Source organism: Halichoeres trimaculatus, unplaced genomic scaffold (assembly GCF_033239565.1).
Source record: "Halichoeres trimaculatus isolate MK-OKI-2021-1 unplaced genomic scaffold, fHalTri1.1 fHalTri1_scaffold_7, whole genome shotgun sequence".
NCBI lineage: Eukaryota > Metazoa > Chordata > Actinopteri > Labriformes > Labridae > Halichoeres > Halichoeres trimaculatus.
The window spans coordinates 16,177,310-16,199,879 of record NW_027437185.1 but is presented as its reverse complement, the minus strand read 5'-3'; the positions used below and the strand labels follow the sequence as shown (position 1 = coordinate 16,199,879).

The 22,570-nt window shown below is 41.9% G+C and overlaps 2 protein-coding genes across 5 annotated transcripts in view; one reads left to right on the top strand and one right to left on the bottom strand.

The window, feature by feature from the left end:
- Window positions 1-10,659, top strand: part of unc5a (unc-5 netrin receptor A) — a 149,543-nt gene extending 138,884 nt beyond the window's left edge. For all 4 annotated transcript variants that reach the window (XM_074673756.1, XM_074673755.1, XM_074673754.1 and 1 more), the window contains 4 exons: window positions 2,461-2,610; window positions 4,292-4,456; window positions 4,581-4,759; window positions 6,860-10,659. In XM_074673756.1, coding sequence (XP_074529857.1) covers window positions 2,461-2,610; window positions 4,292-4,456; window positions 4,581-4,759; window positions 6,860-7,025 — 660 coding nt within the window. In that variant the 3' untranslated portion in view covers window positions 7,026-10,659. The remainder of the gene's footprint in view (window positions 1-2,460; window positions 2,611-4,291; window positions 4,457-4,580; window positions 4,760-6,859) is intronic.
- Window positions 10,660-13,847: 3,188 nt separating this feature from the next.
- The window catches only part of pdlim7 (PDZ and LIM domain 7), a 39,194-nt gene continuing 30,471 nt past the window's right edge, over window positions 13,848-22,570 (bottom strand). The window contains exons 6-11 of the mRNA XM_074674599.1: window positions 21,051-21,103; window positions 20,614-20,857; window positions 19,944-20,124; window positions 19,635-19,755; window positions 15,220-15,335; window positions 13,848-14,882 (exon numbers count right to left, since the gene is read on the bottom strand). Of these exons, the coding sequence (XP_074530700.1) occupies window positions 14,796-14,882; window positions 15,220-15,335; window positions 19,635-19,755; window positions 19,944-20,124; window positions 20,614-20,857; window positions 21,051-21,103 (802 nt within the window). The 3' untranslated portion in view covers window positions 13,848-14,795. The remainder of the gene's footprint in view (window positions 14,883-15,219; window positions 15,336-19,634; window positions 19,756-19,943; window positions 20,125-20,613; window positions 20,858-21,050; window positions 21,104-22,570) is intronic.

The following is a 22,570-nucleotide window of genomic DNA, read 5'->3' as shown; positions in this document are numbered from 1 at the left end:
TCCGTCTGAGTCTAAATTCACAGTCTTCACACACACCACAGGCTATCTCAAATTCCGACAGAACAAAAGGGGTTTTTCTCCTGCAGTACTTGAACTTCTCGCCCGTCTCATGCATCTTAATGTTTCCACACTTGTTCAGGGTCAGGGTGTCTTAAGAGAAGCCGCTTTTCTTATTATCACTGCAATGCAAACGCAATTTAGCTCTGAGCTGGTGATTAATATGTGATTTGATAAACTAATTCAAACCTTGCATTGTTTTCCCGCAGAAAGGGTAAATAATTTGGTCAAATTTAGCTTCTCATCTATTAGCTTGCTCACACTGTCATTTGTTAACAGGATAATGGGGCGTAAAGAGGGCCATTATTCTCCCGGTCCACAACATATGCTGAAACCCTGCACAAAACACACCCAAATACACACACTCACACACACATAAACAACACACAAGCGAGACGATGGTGTCATTTGAAAGCGAGGACGTGTGCTCACTCACACGTTTGTTCTCCCATGTCGTGAAATTTTCCTCGGTAAGCTCAGAGTCCCTGTCAGGTAGCAGGAGTGCCATGTCCTAGACCCTGTTTGATGTGATCCTGCCATGTCAGCTTTGAACCCGACAAACAGATAGACAGGCCGGTTTAGTATTCACTAGTCGCTTTATGTCCGTGATGAGATAATTGGCATTCTGTGCTCTTCTCTAGTGAGGCCTATAGATCTGCTGCTATAGGTCAAACACCTGATCAAAGACCACCAGCACTAATTTGCAATGCTAATCGCCCCCCAACAAATAATTGTGCTTAAGAAGTGAGTTAAATGAACCTCTGTGGAAACCCCCATCATGCGCCTTTTGTCTGCGTAACAGAGACATAATAGCAGAGGGCTTTTAATTCTGCAGAGAACGCCCTACCCTCTGTTATTAACTCATTAGACCTCAGCTCTTTGCTTCAGAGCCATTGTCTGACCTTCCCGCTCTGAGTAAGAGGGCCGGGTAACATCACAAAGCTCCAGCACGGCAGCACATTGAGAGAAATCTTCAGCTAGCCCCTCAGAGTCTGATACATCTTTACGGTTCTTTGGCATTCGGGTGAAAGGAATAAAGCGATGTAAATGCAGAGAGCGATGGAGATGGGTAATCACAGGGGGCATAATTTTCATGTTAACAAGAAGATAAGCATTAAGCAAACATGGAAATTAGCAATGCGCTGAGCAAACGCAGAAATTCAATTCTAGGGCTGAACCGAAAAGTGCACGTTCAGTGAAGACGAGAGTGCATCAAATAACAAAAGCAGGTAGAGATTCCAAACGGATAATTAACAGCTTCCTTCCCTTTTTAATTGGAATCAGAGCGGCCTGTTCCTGGGAAAGAGGGCAGAAAATTAAATCAGAGTTGTGCAGATAGAAATTACTGCCATTCTCCTCCTTAATTAGACGTCTTTGCTGAAATCATACCATGGACAACCACACTGGCAGGCAGCGCCCAACATATGGCTGCTATCTACACACACATCTTCCTCTCGGAGGGGCTGTCTTTCAGATATGTCCCCTCGACTCTGAGGTACTTTCTGGCAGCCTGTTTCTCCTCTGTTGCCATCGTGTGTCACTACTCTCACAGATTAAAAGAACATATCTTATTTCTGAGATCTGTTTGCGTCTGTTGTAGTCTGCCTCTGCTATTAGAGTGTGATGTGGCACATGTGAACGCCATCCAAAAGTGCCGGACTCTTGAAGACTCGCTCTGCACAAGAGCATCCATCTCAAAACAAATTGATAGATCAGAGGAAGCCGCGGCAGATATTATCATCCCATTCCAGATGGTCATTTGGATGGCAACAAATGGTCCACTGAGCGAGTCCCACTGAGATTAAAATATTAAGCATGCATTTACAAATCTCTCCTGGCACAGAAACAAAAATGAAATTAAGGAGATTCACCATGCGAGAACAATGAGCAGTTGACTAATGGCGCGGTCACTTACTTCATCACAGCCCAGGTAGCTAGGCCGGCATGGCTGCAGCATTTGCATGCTAATGCAGTCGCACGCACTGAGTCAGGGGGTCAACCGTATGCTGACATTAAAGCACCGTGGAGACGAGACAGTCCGGTCTGCTGTGAATACTTGAAGGAACCATATCATCCTGTCTGGAGGTGAACCATTCAGCTGCCTCACACAGACGTACAGCATCAAGTGTGGGGGTGAAGGTGTTGTTTAATGCTTACTATTATACATGTCTCCTTTTGTTCTTCTTGTATTTCTCCCTGCATTTGTTGACAAACTCTTTCTCCAGACTGTACAGTTTTGTGTTTGAGTGATGAAACCACAAAAAGTGTAAACAACAAGCCTCCACTGTTATGGATTGTTTTGCAAAATCTCACTTACCTCTGAGACTGTGATGGTGAATGTGTTTCCTCGGAGCACTGATCCTCTCCTCTCTCCTCCACCTTTCTCTTTCTCTCCTCCATCAGGAGGTGATGCAGATGGAGCGGCAGCTCGGGGGTCGGCTGATTGACGAGCCTCACGTCCTGCTTTTCAAAGACAGCTACCACAACCTGCGCCTGTCCATCCACGACATGCCCCAGGCACACTGGAGGAGCAAGCTGCTAGCCGGCTACCAGGTGTGTTGGCTGGGCCTGTGGGGGCCGCGGGGGCAGAGTCAGTCCAGATCAGAGAGGAGGCAGAGAGATGTGATACAAGTGCCGGGCTGAATCTGTCAAATTTGTGTTTCAGCGGTCATATGGTTTCATCATGTGTTTGTTCTCTGTAGCTGACATCTCTGCTGTTCTGAATTACTTTGAATTAGCCATCAGGAGAAAGAAAGAGAGAGCAAGTCAGCAGAGGAGATGTGTAGAGAAGTCACACAGAAGCAACTGTTTATTCTTAATAAGAGACAATAAAAAAATGTGATGGAGTTTTAACTAATGATGTTTTAGCCACAGCAGATCATTTTAAAGATTTACTTCAGTTTTTTTTTTTCGCCTGTTACCGTAGGGCTGTGTGTTTCTGCTACGTCCATACAGAGTGTGTATTATTCTGTCCATACAGTATATATTTCTCAGCACACCGGAGCTGGGTTGTATGCTCTAACCCAGAGCTGCAAGCTGATTGATTATCCTAGCTGCCGCTCTCTCAAAGGGAGCTCAGATGAAATATAGAGCAGTATGTAAATATCTGAAACTTCTTGGAGCCTCTCCACCTCTGCTGCACTCCCCACACCTGCGTGGCCCACTGCACTGCAACACAGAGACGAGAGCTGTTCAAAGAGGACTAGAAAATGTTCTGGCTGTAACTATGTAAGCACAGAGCACTGGGGTCCCCAAAGACAACACACAGGCTATGCCAAGCAAGCAGCGGTAACAACAATGCACCCAGAACAGAGGCTTATTCCTCTGGACTGTGCCTGTTCATTTGGAAGTGTTATTCCCCTCTCAGCAGTGCGGTCAAAAAAGGCCTTTAGTCTCCCCGGGGCCCCGTGAAGACTTTTGTGTGTGTGTTTTTTTCCTGACTGTCTATGTCGTCTGTCGGCCTGGGTAACAGTGCCCCCCTTTGGTTGGCAGCAGGCACTGCAGCCTCACTTCACTCACGCTGAGGTCTTGCCAGCTGTTGAGCCCTGGCTGAAGTGAGAAGCCTTGTTTTTTTTGTTTTTTTTTAACACTGTGTTACCTCTGCGCGCCTCCTCGGAGTAAATGTAAATGAGGCATAAATATGGAGCAACTTTGAGCGAGAGGGAGGACAGAGAGATGTAGACACTGAACCACACAGCCCCTGGTAGCTGGTAGCTCCACAGAAGCTGGCACTGCTCCGTGTTACTACTCACATCTGTTTAACATACTTTTATATCAGCGTCTCACATCATGTGTATTACATTCAAAGCAGAGCTGATGGCTTTCACTTAGATTTGAGTAGTTGCACATGCAGCGTTTTCCTGAAAAGAGGCTGAATCAGTAGAAAAGTAATGGATTGGCAGAAAATGTTTCTCTTACCTCAGACATAAATATGTATATATTGGAATACGAAGTTTGATTGCATCTGTAATCAGCTGTGACTCTTAGACAGCCACTTACCCTCTTTAAATGTTCTGTTTGTCAGTAACAGCACTTTATCTCCCCTCAGCTCACCTGAATGTTGTCAGTCTGCTGCCTCAGATAAATTTAGATGACAGCTTATGTCGGGCTAATTAATGATGATCTCAGTGTTTCTCCGGCAGGCGGTCCCGTTTCGGCCTGCTTCAGACACGCACTTCTGACTGTGCTGCTGTGCTGCAGTTTGTGAAGGCTGCTTGTTTTATTTTTCCTGCAGGAGATCCCGTTCTACCACATCTGGAACGGTTCCCAGCGGTACCTGCACTGCACGTTCACTCTGGAGCGGCTCAGCCTCAGCACCTGCGAGCTCACCTGCCAGCTGTGCGTGTGGCAAGTGGAGGGGGAGGGGCAGAGCTTTAGCCTCGACTTTAACATTGCCAAGGTAACATTTGCATTACAGCTCCAACATATCCACAGTCATCCGGCACTTTCTTCGGTCTTAGCGGAAGAAAGCTCCTGCTGAGGGGAAGATTTGTTCTCTGAAGCCTGTGCTGCTTTTTCACCAGGACACTCGAGCTGTCGACTCAGAGTTTCTGTTAATGGACAGTAACGCCACAGCTCTGGCAGGGCCGAGCGCCTTTCAGATCCCGTACCTCATCAGGCAGAAGATCTGCAGCAGCCTGGATGCCCCCTGTCCCAACGGAGCCGACTGGAGAATGCTAGCACAAAGACTTAAACTTGAGAGGTAAATACTGGATGCACAAAACCATGTCTTGAACAGAGAGCTGGTACAAAGGCTCTGCAGCTTCATTTTAACAAAACCCTGGAGAACATAGATTGCTCAGTGGAGCTTGTTTAAATGAGTGACACATGAGTTACACAGATTGCAGAGGGTCAAACTGATGTGGAGGTTAACACGTAACTAAAGAAACATATTTATAATCAATCAATGTAAAGCACATCAGCAGTCGAGTGTTCTTCTTACGTTTGGGTAAACAAGGTTCAGCCTTAGCAAGCTAATCCTTCTTTGGCACAGCTAACTTGAAAGGATTAATGTGGAGTTGATAGATGCAGCTCTCACCTCTGTAAGAAAACACGACACTCCTCTGCCCTGTTTTTTCCTCAGGAACAGGTAAGCAGCTTAAAGTCAGCAGCTAAATTTGTACCTGCTACATGCTGTTTAACACTTTTAATTGAAAAGTTAGCATGCTAGCTGCCCCTTGGCCAAGGAAAAGGAGATTAAATAAGTTTGGACCAGCGCCAACCTATCAGACGCTTTGTGACTGTACTTCATCACCTGAGCACCTGTAACAGAAAGGTGCCAGCCATTGATCCACTTTGCTCCAATTTAATTTCTAGCACGTAATGAAATCAAATAGGTACACTTAATTTGCCCAATCAACTTTATTTACTCCAATTAATCACAAAGTGAATTGATGCACTACAGGTTTAACTAGCAATGTTTTGCTCAACATAATCAATTCTCATTTAGGCCTCAGGAAGGAACAAGTGCTCTGTTGTTTGATCTGTCCTGAACAACGTGTTTTCCTGAAAAAGGCAGCAGCTGCTTGGCATTCTGTCATGCTGTATTTCTCTGTTTGTTTCTGTGCGTGTTCGTGTGTGTGTATGTGTGTGTGTGTGTGTGTGTGTGTGTGTGTGTGTGTGTGTGTCTGTGTCTGAAGTGTTCAGACCGAGCGGAACGGGACCAATCAATAAAACTTAAAATGCCAAGAACCTTTTACTTGATCGTTCTCTCCAAAGACTGTGCAAACGGCTGCGTCTGAGCCGTACAAGATAAGCTCGTGTTTCACACAGCGAGGTGAATAAGCAGGACTGACACGTCCGACGCTAAGCTCCCACTTTTTTTATCTGAATAATGACACAGAGGTTGGTTCCCAGACAGTTTTTTTGACCAGCACTTCTCTTTCTTGTGCTCCGTCGACACTGAGGAAAGGCCGTGTGTGCTAAAAATGCCGACTGACTCAGAGTAGCGGTGACTCTGATCAGGGGGAGAAGCAGCCACATGTTTATGAGCATCATAGAACGCTTCAGTAAGCCAACAGGAGATACGAGGAAGTAATGTACTCAGTCTGACCTTTCCCAGGGCGCAAAGGACTTCCTGTTTCACCCGCTCCCACCTGGCAAAAAACACTCACAGCACAATCCCCTTTTGTACCAGACTCTCTGCTCTTCTCTCGTTTTATGTCTTGTGTGCTCTACATAACAGTTAAGGCCCTAGACATTTGGGGAACAGAAAAAGGCCATTAAATCAAACAAGCGCCTTCTTCAGGTACAGGCTGCGGGGATCAGGTCCCGCTCAACATCAAATATACAGCTGGCCGGGGCCACTGCTTTGTTGTCATTGATTGGGTTTGATCACAAAGGTTCTGCTCATGAAATGGAAAAGGTCACTTCCGACTTAGCTGTGAAAAGTCCATATAGGATTTACTGTATAGGGATTTAAGGCCAATTTCAACATCTAATAAAGAGACACGAGGCTTCTGCTGCTAAGCTTCAAATGAAAATTGCCCGAGATTCTGTATTTGAAGGAGATTTCAGAGCTGGAGTGTTTTCTTTTACCTTTTATCTTTTTTTTACTTAGTGCTCCAACACAGCATATCTGGATGTAGCAATAAAACCAACAATGAAACTTGACATTGACAGAGTTACAAGGAGCAGAAGCACGATAAAATGCAGGCTGAGAGGCTTTTCCTAAGACTCAGTTTAAAGCCAAAAAGACACTGTCCATGATGATATGTGCACGCACACACATACACACGCACACACAGCTTTACTTAATAAAAATGTCTGACTGTTGTTTCTGTGTTCCTCTCCTTTTCTGCAGACACATGAGTTTCTTTGCATCCAAAGCGAGTCCGACCTCTGTGATCCTGGACCTGTGGGAGGCACAACATTTCCACAGCGGCAACATCAACCAGCTGGCCACCGTCATGGCTGACATTGGCAAACAGGAAGCCATGATATTCCTGGTCTCTGATGGCGAGTGCTAACCCAGAAAAGGAGGAGAGACTGTTGATGCAGAGGAAGAGAGCAGAACACAAACACACACACACACTCAAAAAAAAAAAAAAAAACAACACAAAAAAACCCAAACAACTGCAGCAGGAATGGAAGAGCAGAGCCACCCCGATGTCCCTCGTCTTCACTTCATAGACAGTGAAGGTTGATGCAGGAGTGAGTCACTACTTCCCAACAAAATTCAGACCAAATGAGGGGAAGGTGGGTGTGTGGGGAAATGTATCCATAACTCAGTCAAGAAAATACCCTTTAGTTCCTTTAAAGAAGTTAAATTAGTCCACTCCCAGGTCCTACTTTAACTGGCTCTTTAATTTAACTTCATGCCTTTTATAGAAGTAGCCCACTTATGGCTAATAAGAAGCAATATGCAAACGTAATGCTTACTGATGCCCAATGGGATCGTTTTGAAATTCAGATACCGTGTGTTACATACGAGAGAGAGGGTGATGAGGAAAAGGTGCCAGTCATTCCAGGTTGAGGAGGAAGGGGAACATATGCAAATGGTGCAATTGGCAGGTTGTTTGATGACATCATCCCAGACACTGAGCGAGTCTGTGAAGACCCCCCCCCCCACGTTCACTCCATGCGTCTACATCCCATATCTGTCCATATGTTTCAGAAACACACACATACACACACGCACAGACACACACACAGAGGGCTTGTAGCAGCACATCCTGGACCTTCGGGTTAAAAATAGATTGTATGTCAGAGGCCCGAAAAACTCATCCTGTTTGTGTGGTTTTTAGTGCAGCCGGTATCTGTACTGTGAATGTTACATCTTGACATCTTGATTCAGCGAGATGCTTCGCAGCTTTTCCTGCTTCTAAATCAATAAATGTGGGGTTTTGGTTCTTTGAACTTTTTTAAAGGGAGGAGTGAGCAACATCTTCACTAAAGTCTCAGAAAACACTTCTATGTAAAGCTTGTGAGTTTGTTCTGTCCAGTCATACACAACCCCCTCCGTCACTCATTGTGGAGTTTCTTTGTGGTTAATTCTCAGCTAACGAAGGAGCCATATGTGAACAGTGAATGTGGTCCAGTCTCAAATCTGAAATGAACTTGTGACAGGTGACTGGATGAGTTCTGTAGCAGAGAGGTGTTGGAAAGAAAAGGTTATTATTCGATGATAAATAATGCAGAGCACTTTCCCTCCTGAAACCTGACAACAAATTCTTGAAAATCTTCACCAGATAACTCGTGTAGAAAGGGTAGCTGTGCAGCCTTGTTTTTTATAATTCATAGAGCAATGTTGGTGGGAATTCTATATTTGCTGTGTGGCAAACATTATTTCCATACCAGAGAAACGCCTGTGTCTCAAAGAAAGTAAGAGTGGCTTATTCAGAGTGTCACGCCTCTGCTCACAGAAGATGCTTTGAGAGGTGTTTCTTTTTCTGTTTTGTTTGCTGGCAAAACTGATCCAGCAGATTTATCCCACTAACCACAGACTGCAAACACACATATGTGCTTGTTATATTTTGCTACTTTGCGGTAATTTACTCAGTTTTTTTATGATGAGTGGAGCTGTCAGGTCAGGCAAACTAATACAGAGTATCTTAAATGTCCTCTGGTTTGGTAATTATTCTTTGAAAAGATGTGAGCAATCCCAAATTAGCCATAGTTCTCTCTCCGTCTGCCTCAGGGTTGCATGTGAAGTTGTCTGTTTAAGATGCAAAGAGAGCCCCTTCTTCAAACAGCAAGCAAAGTCCATCCTCTCAGCTCATGTGGCTTCAACCTTTAACACTTTCTGGAGCCGCTTTTATGATTGTCAGATATTTGGAATGTAAATTTCTGTTTCTTTGTAGTGGGCGGAAGATATGCGTCTTTGTTTCGTTCCTCTTTTTTTTTAAATCTTTTGTTTATTCTGTGGCATCTCTGCACCTTTTATCCTATGAAACACGCCTCCTCATGACCAAGTTTTTACAAAACCCTGTGCTATTTGATGTAGAGATGCCATGAAGTGAAATCCTACATTTTTTAACAAAGTTTAAGGATTGGATCAAACCCCTTTCTGACTATACGACGATATCACCTTAAACCAATCTTTTATTGTTGAACTGGATCGTCACATGTAATATGTAAATACTTTTTCTAAACCAGCTGTGTGCTGTCACTTTGCATACTGTATATCAGCAGAATTGGTAACCAAAGTTTTATGAATATCATTTGAGGCCACTCCATCCTCCAGTTGTATCCACGGTTATTGTTTCATCTTGTTTTTTTTATGCAGCTAGAGTAGAAGACGTCAGCGTTAGTGTCTCTTTTTAAACCTCGGACTCAAAGTCCAGTTCGTTTCTTTCTCATCACTTCTGTCTTTGAGGCAAGTTAACACTGTTTAAGTGGTAATGTGTGTCAGTTTATTTGATCACTTTGTAAAGAAATGTAAATTATATTTTAATATAAAGCCACAAAAAAAGACACTTAACTGGCGCAGCATTTGTCAAGTCCAAACCGTGACGTGTTTGCCTATATACTGTTCTTTGGCGATCTAGCAGTGAAGACTTTTTGCAGTGTTAAGGGTTTCGAGACTGTTTGACGGAAAGTTTCTTGACATATTTTGTTTGTCCTTACTCTGCATACGTCTCCCTGATGAGTTCTTTTACTGTAAGCATTTAAACACAAGGTGGAAACAGTCTCTAACACTTGGTGAATCACTACACTGAGACTGTGTGGAGGCTCTTTGGAGGAAGAGGACATCAGTCCTCGGATGCTGACGGGCCAGTGTTAACACAGCATGTTTCAGTTGTACAGTCAGTCTCTGTGTGTGAGCGTGTGTGTGTCTGTGTGTGTGTGTGAAACTCTATCACCTGTCATTGTCTCAGTTGTGTCGTCTAAGCACATTTCAGTAATGTAATTCACCAGCCGCCAGGATGTTCAGCATCTATCTTTACATCTAGCTTGTCTGACAAATCTAACAAATCTGCAATTACTGTGTGTGTGTGATGAAAACCGTTTCCTCCATCATGAAATCTGGGCCTGACAGCTGTGTGGGAGAAACTATCATGCTTTATTCAACTGTTGAGAAGTTTCCCAGAAGTTTTGGGCAGAGCAGTTTTATCTCACCTGTACTTTTGTCACTCATTGCTATTCAGTGTCGAGAGAGTGTGTGTGCGCTTTTGTGCAAGACGCTGTGTGTGTGTTGGTGTGTGTTGGTGTGTATTCCTCCCCGTCACTCTGACTGAACTGTTTCATTTTTGGACTAAGAACAGTAGACTTCTGTACTTGTGAATGGTTTTTTATTAGTTCTTTGATTCAATGTCCCTTGCCTTTCTGCAAGTCAAAAATGCTGTATTTATTACATGCCACAGCGCTTATGCAATTGTATAATCCTTCTGTTTGTTTTTCGTTTTTTAACCTTTTGTGTTCCTTATTGTCGATGTAAATTGTTGTCAAAACTTTTGTGGCAATGGAAAAACTTCTGCATAGGGAGATTTTCTGTACCTTTTGGACAATGATATGGATTTGTGGGTAGAATTTTGGAAATTCGTTTCTAAGTGCTTTCAAGTATTTACTTGGCCTTATGTATATATATATCTATGACATTTCAGAAAGGTATGTATAGTAATTCAACCTGAAATTGTTGTAAATAAATTATATATTGTTAAATCAACGACTTGATCTTTTTACTTGAAACAAATGACTGCCCCCTATCAAACATTTATTTGTCTTTTGTTTTTAATCAGTGGTTTGTTTCATTAGACATCATTTATTGTCAGGTGGTAATGACCCCACATAAGCTTCAGGTTAAGTTAAAGCGACTCTGAGGAGTTCTCAAGGTTTGAAACACATTAAAATAAGTGTTTATGTCTGTGTGAGCTGCAACAGCAAACTGTAAATTTAAAATACATCTATTTAGTAAACTTAAATATCTACAAACAAAGGGTGTCATTCTTTGATTACATCCCCTAGTCCAGGGGTCTGCAACCTTTACTACTCAAAAGAGCCACTTTGCCACAACTCACCTGGACAAAAGTCATTCAGTAGCCACAAAAGTGTATAAAATTCAAAACATAGTAAAAATCTAGTGATTTATTATTTAAACAAGAAGTTTTTGTGTTTATAAAACTGTACATGTGATTTCTTAGTCTTGTTTGGGGATTTTGATAAATTTGAATGTAAAAAAAATGTAATATAAATTTAAGTTGCATTTAAAAAAAAAACAACTTGAAATTTCAAAAAAAAAATTGCTAAATTTTACAAAATAAATAAATAAATAAATGTGCAAAGATTTGCAAAAATTCCCCAAATTTAAAACATTTTCAAAATGTTGTAAAAAAAAATTGCAATTTGTTTTCCAAAAAAATCGCCAAATATTTGCAAATATCCATAAAATTTTGAAATTTGAAATTTGAAACATTTAAATCTCTTTAAAAAAAATGATTTTTTTTCTAAATTTGAAAAAGTGTCAAAAAAATTAAAGTTTAAAAATTTACAAAAATCTAAAAGAAAATCCCAAAGCTTTTTTGCAAGAGGTGACACATATCTAGTTCAACAAAATGTTATTGCATGATTCTATTTAGTGTCAGTGTCTATAATCATCAATTCTTTCTTTAAGAAAAACCAAAGGTCTTTATTTCGATAATATTTTTTGAAAGCTAAAAGGAGCCACTGCAAAGGAGTCAAAGAGCTGCATGAGGCTCCAGAGCCGCAGGTTGAAGACCCTTACCCTAGGCAAAGATTCAAGCAGGTGAAACTGAGGATATTTAATTGGAAAAATACCTGAAACACACAGGATGAGATTGGTAAAGAGTTTAGAGGTTCCACTTTGTCCACAAGGGGCACTAAAATCAAGGCAGAGCATAAGTTGTTTGCTGAAGCTTTACGTATGAAATCATTTAAAGCTGACACCATCATCTTAAAGACGTAGAACTAGATTTTAATACCAGCCCAGATCTTCTGTTGATAAAGTTCACTGATGTGTCCCTCTTACGCCAGAAAAACACAGAATGCCTCTCAATTCCAACTCCTCGTGCTCTCATCTGTCACCTGACACCAGCTGCGTGTTCAGTCCAGCACGTAGCAGGACTGTCAGACAGCTGGAGCCAGAAACCGAGGAGTTCCCTCGATTTCCAACCCAGTGATGAGTCTCTCCTCGCTCATGTTTGGCTGTAAAACCTCAAACCTCTTCATTCCTGGCCCGGCTCTTATGACAGTTTGTTGTTACAGACCAGCTAAATACAGTATGGTTTTGACACAGTTTGTTTTTTGTTTGTTTTTTGACATTCAACCTGCATTTTATGTCGTTTCCCTGGATAACACTTTACTTTAGAGGGCTGCAAATTTCATCACACTTAGGTACTAATTAGACAAAGTTTTTTCATATTTCTTTGAAATTAGCACTTAACTTCTTTAAAATAAAGTCCAAATTTATTGCCGCAAGTCACAATTGGTAGGTTACTGGGGTTTTTTTCAGTTTCTTTGAAATTTACTCCAAATTGCAAGGTAAGAAGGTGACGATTAGTAAATAATTTATCTGAAATTAAATCACAACCCACCACAAAATGTTTTTAGAAGAATCTGAACGTTTCTGCTGTTTTCAGAGTAGCAGGTGATAAAAAGCTGCTTAGTTCTTGAAAACAGAAGTTAGGTTCATTGTTTCCTCTGATAATTACCTTTGAAATGTTAAGTAATAATTCAATTTTCCAATGAGCAGTTGATAGTTAGCTATTTGTTATTTAATTTCAAAAAGTTCTTCAGTACAGAGTTTGTTGATATGCATAATTGAGATCACATGCAAAATGATAAACCTTTATGATTAGGCCTATAACTTTTACATGATACAACTGAAGGCTTCAGATGTGATATTCACCAAGAGTGGGGTTGTAAGTTGGCTTTACCTGATTGCTATAGACACTGTGAGTACAGGTGCACTGCAAAACAGAATCTGGCCAGAAGTTATGAGCTAATTTTCACCTAATTCTCATGAAATTTCAGGGGTAATTTCAAAGAAATAAAAAAAACTTTTTCTAATTATTACCTAAGTGCAATGAAATTTGCGGACCTCTTAAGTAAGGCATCACCTCTCTCTGCACAACTTTCTGTCCCACACTATCGTCTTTTTGTAAATTGACGTGTCACAGCTCCGGCATCCAGCAAAGACTAGAGCCTTCATCTCTGATCCAGAGGGCTCCAATGTGGCGGAGCTGGGACGCAGCTGAGCCGGTGAGTCGACACATCAGATCTGTACCATGACGGAGCACAGCCAGACTGGAGTCACATCTGGTGTGTTTTGGTTGTTATGCTAAGTGAACAAAATACACCAGATTGGGCCGGTTGTAAAAGTTAGAATTTGTCATTGTGGAGCTCATTGGAGCAAATATTTCAGTTCCACCTTGGCAAGTTTATTCTGATGTGCTGAATGTCACAGCTGCTGTAAAATATGGTTTTAAAAAGTTCATCTTTCAATGAAGCTACAAAAAAAACAAGTAAATTACTCCATGTTTGGTAAAATATGACAAAAATCAAACTGACAAATGTTTCCCCCAACCAGCCACTTAGAAACTACTGTACCCCTCATTGTTTTGCAAATACAGTTTTCACTTTGTGTATTGTCACTGCAGCATGTGTGTGAAAGCAAATTGTTTTTAAAGCCCTCTTCTTCTGCTCAAATTGACGAGGAGAAAACGTTTAAAAGTCCATTGTCCTGTTGTTGGGGAGCAGCTGTTGGTGGAAACAAAAGCAGCCAAAACATCAGTCAGCAAAAAATCTTACAGATGGATTCAGCCCAGTGATCTGCCCCAGCATGTGGTCCGACTAATTCATTTTATTTGAAACATCCAGCAGCTATAAAAAACAGCACTTACAGGCCCATTCTGAAGCAATATAAATACATATTCCACACAGCATGAAAGCAATCTAAGGAACAATCACAGCATCGTTGTAACATGAGGGACAGATGAAGTTTTTTCTTTATGTTAAAATGTTTGATACGTGATGATTCAAAGCGATGAGAAATCTCCTCCACCTGAAACGTCATCATCTCACGGCCTCGTCTGTCAACATGTGAGGTTATTAAAACAGGATCAATTAAAGGGAATTACACCACTCACACTACACTTGACCACATGCTGCTATTAATAACCGCTGGAGCATGTGCTCTGATTTTCTCAAGTCCAAGTGATAAGTGAGGCAGCCGCAGCTTCTGTGAAGAGGTGCAGGGGTCCAGTCAGGCAGAAATGGGACACCCCTCTTTCTGCTCGACTGCACCGCCATTACGTTAATAGGCACTACGGAGAGAGCCAGTGAGTGGGCCGGGGTCCTGAATGAGGCCAACTCTTCCCTGCACTTAGCACAGGAGTACATTACGGCAATGTGTGAAATTATTAGAGGCTAAACGACTCCTCCAACTCTGAGGAAACTGACTTGATCTTATTTTAGACTGAATGAGGAGGAGATTAGTGGAGTAGAGAGTAACAACTACAATTAAATGTGAAAGAACTGCAGCTGCATTTTTAATCCGAAAATTACTTTCAAGTCCACAAGTTAGTGATGGCATGAATAAATCCCTCGACTACTTCCAGTTATACAACACAGCATTTGGTAATACAGGCAGTCACATCTGAACTGTCCTAACAGCACATGAAGCTACATTAAGCCTCAAATATAAAAACAAAGTCTGCAGAGTATAAAAAAGGGACAGAGTAAATAAGTGTGTGTTGGCAAAAAGAGATGTAGAGGGTGTGTGAGAGCAGATGGGGTAAAGATGAGAAGTGTTTTTTTTCCTCTGAAGATGGAGCTCACTCTCACACTGGAGCAAAGGCATGGCCTTTGCACAGGGGCTTATCCTTCTTGGAGTAGAACGTCTTCCCCTCCAGGTTGATCTGGCAGAGCTTTAAAGATGAAAGCAGACAGACAGACAGAAAATGAGACCAGGGCAGAGAGGATATCAGACCTCAGCATTGGTGATATGAGTTTACACAGTTTTCTTCTGACCAGGGCAGGCGCATGTTATTTACTTGACTGCATTTTCTCTCTGTTTTCTTCACTGAATAAAAGGGAGATGGAGAAAGTGATAGACTGCAGGTGACAGGGTAAAAGAGGGAGACGGAGGGGAAAGCTCAAGGTCCAGGGACTGTGGCAGATTTTTCAGGTGGCATTGTGCAGGGACAGCCAGGAGAGATGGGGCAAAGAGCCCCACAGGGAGCCGTATCAATCAAAATGACTTACAGCACAGACAAAGCACGTATCGTGCCAGCTGTAGCCCAAGGCCTCCAAAAACCGATCGCCCGCATCAATCTTGAAGTCACAGCCGTGGCATTTGGTGCCAAACATCTTCTCATAGTCTGGAGCGAGAAAAGGGGAGGTGAAGGGGGAAGAGGTGGAGAGCAGCAGAGATTAGCATCAAAATAAAATAATAAAAGGTATTCAAAAGAGCTTTCATCATGGTGGAGATCAGGTCAAGCATCCTCTGTGGCCTCCACAATCACCATACGTAAACACCACTTAACCTTTATAGGATGTTCTGGAGCACAGACTGTGAAATAGGTTTCCACCTCTTTCATCTTTTAAAGAACTGGAGGCTTTTCCTCTTTAGGAGAAGTAATATCCTGTGACACACACACACACGCCCGTGCACACACACTCACCAACACACACTTCAGGAATTGAATGACGGCAATAAAGATGGATGGAGCTGTTTGGTAGTCAAATTTTTGGCTCTTCTCCTGATCGTAGCATTCAGTACTTTGCTGTTTGCATTATTTGGTGCACCCACTGTATATTAGTGTGATTCTTGAGTATGCGTGTGTTTGTGTGTGTGTTTGTTTGTGGGGGGTGAGGGGATTAGGATGAGGGGAAACTGCTCCAGATACTTAACTGGATTTGCCAGTCTCTTTCATCACAGGCACTCTCGGGAGAGTGTCAGGTTATAATGCTGCTTCTCCACAGTGAGTGGGTGAGAGCAGCACAATCCCTGAAAGATGCTGAGGCAGCACAATGTTTATCAGAGCTGACGGCATTATTCAGAGTATGAGTACTTCTCCTCTGATAAAGCAGCGCTCCACGTCAGAGCCTCGCTAGTGACAGAGAGGAGCACGCTGCCCTGCTAAATCATTTACAGCAAAATAGAAGAGCGCACACACCATTCATAAAGTCAATAGAGAAATGTATGAAGTAAACTGGAGCTAAATAGATTACAGTGATGAAAACATCACACTTTATGATTGACTGTGGTGTGTGCCAAGAGATTTATGACGTATACTCGTGCCAAAGCTCAAAGCAATAATAGGAACAAGTGATGTTTTACAAATAGGTTGATAAAAAAGTCTGAATATGAGTCACAGCAGAGCTGCAGCGGGGATGCCCTGCAGTGAGCCATTTTTCCCAAATTAAACAACTTTATCACAAGAAGCACCCGACATGAGCTGTGAATCACCCGGCGTCTGTTACCAGCCCTGAACTGCATCCAGCCATGACATCCATTTAGAGGAAAGACAGTGACGTCTTTGATCAAACGGGCTCCATCACAGGTTTAAAGCCTCATGTCGGGGTGTCAGCTCCCCCTCGCTCGTGTTATCAGGGCCTAGTGCAGATTTCCAATAAATGTGTGAGGGCTTGATCCGTGTGTAAAGTTACAGGGGGTCTTACACGGGCTGAGATGTTCTCAGTTGGCCCTGGAACCAATCAATGTGCACACTGTGCTTTAGACGAAAACATGAAACACAGGCAAGAGAAACAGCATGTTCAAAATCCACGCACTGAAAATACAGCCTGGCTTTGGATCAGATTTAGTTTCACTTCATATTAAAACTTAGTATTTCTCCCTGTGTTACTGTCTGCTCAGCCGAGGTAGCAACTGCTGCTGTTGTTTGTGCCTCAGTTCCCTTTTCTGGAAACACTGCTCACACGGTGTTTGTCTTTATTGCTGGCAGTAGATTTTTCACCATGGAGATGGTTTCATCTGTTTTATGAAGCCACAAGAAACCGTTTTATTAAGACAGAGGCACGGAGCTCCAGTTAAAATAAACATACAGAGAGGACTGAGAGCTGCTTTCTGCTCATTTGAACAACATTCATTATTGTAGCAATAAAGCTCTGTCTGAACAGTTTCATCACCTTTAATTTTGGATGTGATCATTTCTCAGGTGTTGAGTTTGCTGGGAAAGAAACTTTGAATGGACTCAGTACAAGCCTCACTTTCACAAACTGATGCACAATTGACTAGTTATTACCAAATAGTTGTTCATTCGCAATAGCAAAGGTGACCTGAAACAACCTGATCACACATTGTGTAAATTAAGTCTGCATAAAAAACCTATTGCCTGTACCCTGGGGCAAAAAAATGTAATTAGCATTGGTTAACTTAACATCATGGAAGATATTTTCAGTAAGAGATCCTTTTCTTTAATCCAAGCACAGGGTATATGCTGAAATCCTGAAGTTAATTTCAATAACTTCTTAAGACTTTTTAAAAACCCTTCAAAAAGTTTTAAGACCTCATCTTGACTTTAAATTGTTATTTGCCATCCATTTTTAACGGTTATAGTTTGCATTATTACAGAAATTATGTAGGCTGAGAAGGAATAAAGCTTGAAAGAATAAATGAAGCTAAAGAGAGGTTTATTGACACTCCCATGACAAGTTACAGCTGTTATTCAACTTGCTGAAAAGAACAAGAACTTATTTCATCATTTTTAAAATTTAGGACATATGCCGGAGATTGTGTAAATTGCTTTCCATCAGCATGTCATTGGTGACATGTCAACAGGCGGCCCTGAGGCGATCTAGATCTCATCAGCTGAAAACTTCACCTGTGAAATATTTAACTGCCCAATCAGGGGACAGTTGCGAGGAGGAAATTAAATATTCATGGATATTTTTGGAGTCAAAGCTTGAATGCCAGTAAAGTTTATTACCTCATAAAATCACAACTAATATTTTTTAACACTTTTTAGGGCCTTCATTTTTCCATAATCGCTTTATCAACTTTTAATACTTTTTAAGAACCCGTGGAAACCCTGCAAGCATATCTTTGTTACATAGTCACTTAAAGGTACTGTGAGAACAATCTGGAGAAGTCACGGTTTTTCGGGGATAAAGACTCGGTTTCCCATGAAGACTTGTACCCACTGCCGTGAAGGCGTGACTCCTACTAAGACGTGATTGTTTTGAAGCAAGTGAATGGAGATCAGATCTTCTTTTGAATTCTACTTTTCTTTGTTCAAGTTATTTGTATTGTCACTCAAAGCCTGGTACTTTGATCTGTTTCTGTAGCTTGTAACGTTAGTGAATCCTTGTTATGTCCTACCAGGACTCATCTACCAACTCCAACCTCACCAAGCAGAGCTAACGTAACCTCACTCTTCATTTTTTTTGAAAGAATCTCAAATTTAAACAGACCACTGCAGAATAACTGCTGCATGTGGGTTGGAATGAACAATATCACAAACAGCTTAGCCTGTGTTTTAGCCTTTAGCTTATGCTCTATCACTCTCCTTTCTTCTGCTCTTCTTTCCTTTCTCTTTTTGACAGTTCAGATCCAGTGTCCACCATTACAACAAAATGAATCCAAGAAATCCTTTTCAGCAGAGACAAACACAGATTTCTCTATTCACTGTTAAACTTTGCCCACTGGTGTGGTGTTGTCACAGAGACGGCACTAGCCAACCATAGAAACTGAGAAATAGCCTTTAGAAAAAACCTACCTTAGTGCTGATAATTTCATTTAAAGTTGTAGATTATGATCAGGCATACATCAAGAAATGAGACTTCTTCAAGATCACTTAGAAAAAAAATCTCACAGTTCCTTTAAAACCAATGTAGCTGATATGAAAGTGCTAAACTGCAGGTCCTTGAGTGTCCTCTTGAATTCAAGGAAACCATCTCACACCCATTTAAAAAAGCTCATCTTTAAAGAAAGACAAAGGCTTACAACCTGTTTGTTTTTTGTTTTTTTTTTTACAAAAAACTCAGTAGTTTAGAGGATGTTATGATTATAATTTTTGCAAAATCAAAGGCACAGCTGACTCTACTGACAGATGGGCCCATAACCCAACTCCACCTCTTTGCTTCGTTTTTTAGTCAACCAAGTAGGTGGAGTTCAACATTTCCAGTACGGCAACCAATGACAATAGGCATCAAAACTCCACTTCAAAATCAAATGGATGACATCACATCATTGAGCCTATGGTTAAACTCGGAGCACTAGTAAAAACAGCAACAATGTTCAGAGTTGTGACATTTGCATTATTTATCCCTGAAAAAGGTAGAGCTGACTGAGAACAGAAATGTCATCATTAATATTCCTGCAGAAGTCCCGTTACCCTCGTCTTACCTTACCTTTGATGAAAAAGCTTAGTTTAATGTGAATTCTAGCAATTACACAGCCCAAATTGAAATGTTCAATCCAATGTCAGTTTGTCCTCCATGAGGAGGCTAAAAAGAATCTGTTCCCAGAGAACAACAACATTTGGCCACTTTCACTGCCCCAAACTAAACTGAAAGCTGTATATTTCATGATGGATTGTTTTCTGTTCTTTCCAAACTTACATGAGGTTTTTTTTAAGAATGAGGGAAAGGGGAGAATCCTTGATAAATGGTTAGAGAGCGAATCGTGTTGTTATTGAAATGCTTTCACCACTGACCTCTCTCACAGTAGGGCTCGCCCTCCTCCATGTAAAAGGCTTGGTTCCTGATGGGGTTCTTGCAGGCTGCACACTTGAAACACTGAACATGGTAGGTCATCTTCAGGGCATGCATGATTTCCTGATTAAGAGAGACAAGGTTGTAAATGTTTTATTTTCTGCTCAGCTGCTGAGCAGAGGGAAGTCAGCGCTCATATATTCATGTTCAGAGTAATCACAAAGAAGAGAAGACAGCAGAGTGTTAAGTGTTTCTATTTGTTAAATATTTGAGCCTTTTTTTGTTTATTTTATGTTCTCTGTTGTTCTTACCCCTGTAATCTGCTTTTTGCACTTGGCACAGTTCGGAGCGTATCGCTTATCGTGGCACTTGGTACAGAAGACAGACCCTCTCTCCTCAAAGAAGCCCCCCTCATCCAGCACCGCCTTACACTGTGAACACGTAAACTCTTCTGGGTGCCAAGAACGTCCCAGCGCCACCAGGTACCGACCCCTGGAATACACACAAACACACAGGCAGACTTTAACACACAGGCAGACTTTAACAGCAGAGGCATTTTTAAGTCTGCTACTTTCACATTTCAACAGGGAAAATAAGGAGAGATTGAAATGTTTGCTCCCTTTGTGATAAAAAATAACTCCACACGGTTTCAGCGCTTTTTAGAAGTTGGTATTCTTGCTTGTCAAAAAGGAGTTCAGTGAAATAGTGACCGGAATGAGAACTAAGGTTTCACTGTTATCTGTGAAATGTGTGAAATGAGATTTAAATTATTTCAAAGTCAGCTTAATGCTTGTCTCATGTGATAAGACGTCTGTGTTAATTATGCTGGCTGACTAAGTGTGCTGGAGTCTGTCATCGCTCACATTAACTGTCTTTAAATGACGCGTCATTTCTCTGACAGCACTTTCAAAGGAGCAAACATTGGGAGTACTTCACTCTCCTGAAATGAATCAAGCTGTCACCACAGATGTGCTGTCTCACCTTATGATTTTGTTGCAGGCACCACATACTGGGGTCCTCCCGCTGTCTTCAGGCGCCTGCTGCGCCGCCTGCAGGATGGAGCTGCGGTTCTGCATGGGGGTCGGCTGGACCGGCTGTTGGTGCTGGGTCACCACAGTGCTGGTTTTATCGGGGCGAAAGCGATCTGCAAAACTGGGGTCAGTGACCCACGGTGGTCGACTGGAAGGACCTGAACCGCCTGCAGCTGCAGCTGCAGTCTTTGATCCTGGAGCAGAGGAAAGAAGCAGAGATCTGTCTTTAAATGACTCTGCCACCAGGGCGTCACTTTGTCGTGGTTCAGCGCGTCACATGGTTCCAGCTGATGCTTATGTATTGATGCTTCATAAGAATCTATTAGCACAACCTCTGCTGGAGGCTGCTGGGCTTCTTTCTACGCACCAGCAGGAGCAGAAACTCACCATCTGGTTTATCTGCTGCCTGGGCCTTGGCAGGTGAGGGAGTTGGCTCAAGGCTGTGGGGAGAAAATGACTAATTAGAAAAGGTACACACACACACACTCAGGTACAAAGAGACCTCTGTAACCATGGTAACTTCTCAATGAACATCATGTTTAGATATCAGCAGGATTGGCTTTCTGCAATACATTGTGCCACAAATTTCCCTCTAAGTGAACGACTGTAAACATCTTCATCAACGACAAACCTGTTTCTCACCTGTTGAGGCAAGAGCGGCTGATTCAGAGTCTGATTAAGGCTGGCATATATTCACTGTCGATGATTTTAGGCCAGTTTTAGGGCTCACACTGCCTCCTGGGGGTGTGACCCAATAGAGCAGGGGTGGCCAACCTGCGGCTCGCGAGCCACATGGGGCTCTTTGCTCCATTCATTATTGTTATGAGTAGTGGTGTACCAATCAATCTAAAGTATTGAAATATTGATGTTGTGATCAGTATTGATCAATACTTGGGTGATGAGATTGATACTTAAGTTTCAGTTTCTTCTCTCTACATTGCACATGCGCTCATAGGTATCTAGGTAGATAGATGGATGAAACTTTGTCTCTTCTGCAGTAAAAACAGAAACTTGTCTTAGACACGGCTCCAAGTACAAATTGAAACATGCTTACAAACGCAATAAATGTCACTTCAAAATGTGGGAGTTTATTAATTTTCATCTTGTGCCCTTTTGTTTATGTATGATGTGGCTCTTTGTAGTACCACAGTAATTTTTGTGGCTCTTGGTCTCTGACTGGTTGGCCACCCCTGCAATAGAGGCTCATTGTTACTCATTATTTGTTCAAATAATCTTTGAGTGTTTGGTGTGACTATGGCTATTTACCACTCCTGACCACATTTGAAGCTCTCTGAATTCAAAACGTTGATATCAAACATGTTTTATATTCACCAATTCATGGTTGGACTGCCCAACGAGAGGAGCAGACAGGAAAGTGCCTTCAACCAGAAGCTACAGCTCAAGAGCACAACAACAAACATAAACAAAACTAGGGATGCACAATATATCGGTTTCATTTTCAGTATCGGCCAATGTTGGTCATTTTTTTAACATATTGGTATCGGCTGATATGCAAAAGCAGGCCAGTATTTACTCACTGGCTGTCAGCCATTTTTAGAGCGTCTTGAACGATCTTTCAAGACCCCATTAATTTTTTTTTCTATAACTATGTAAACACCAAAACTACCTCAAAAGAGTGGACCCTCTTCTTTTATGTTTCTCTTCCTGTTTTTGATCAAATAGACAAAACGTACTTTTTTGGCCAAAATGTATATATCGGTGCACCCCTGAACAAAACTGCACCCAGAAATATGTTGAGATCTGACAAAGAGGTCAGCCTGGTAAGAAACAAACTCCTGTTACTGTTTAGACTTTTACAATAACAGATGATATGAGCAATTGGACAGAGTTTTTGATTTGGAAGGAATTTCATAATCCTCCCATCAGTGTTTCGCAACTCCCCAAGG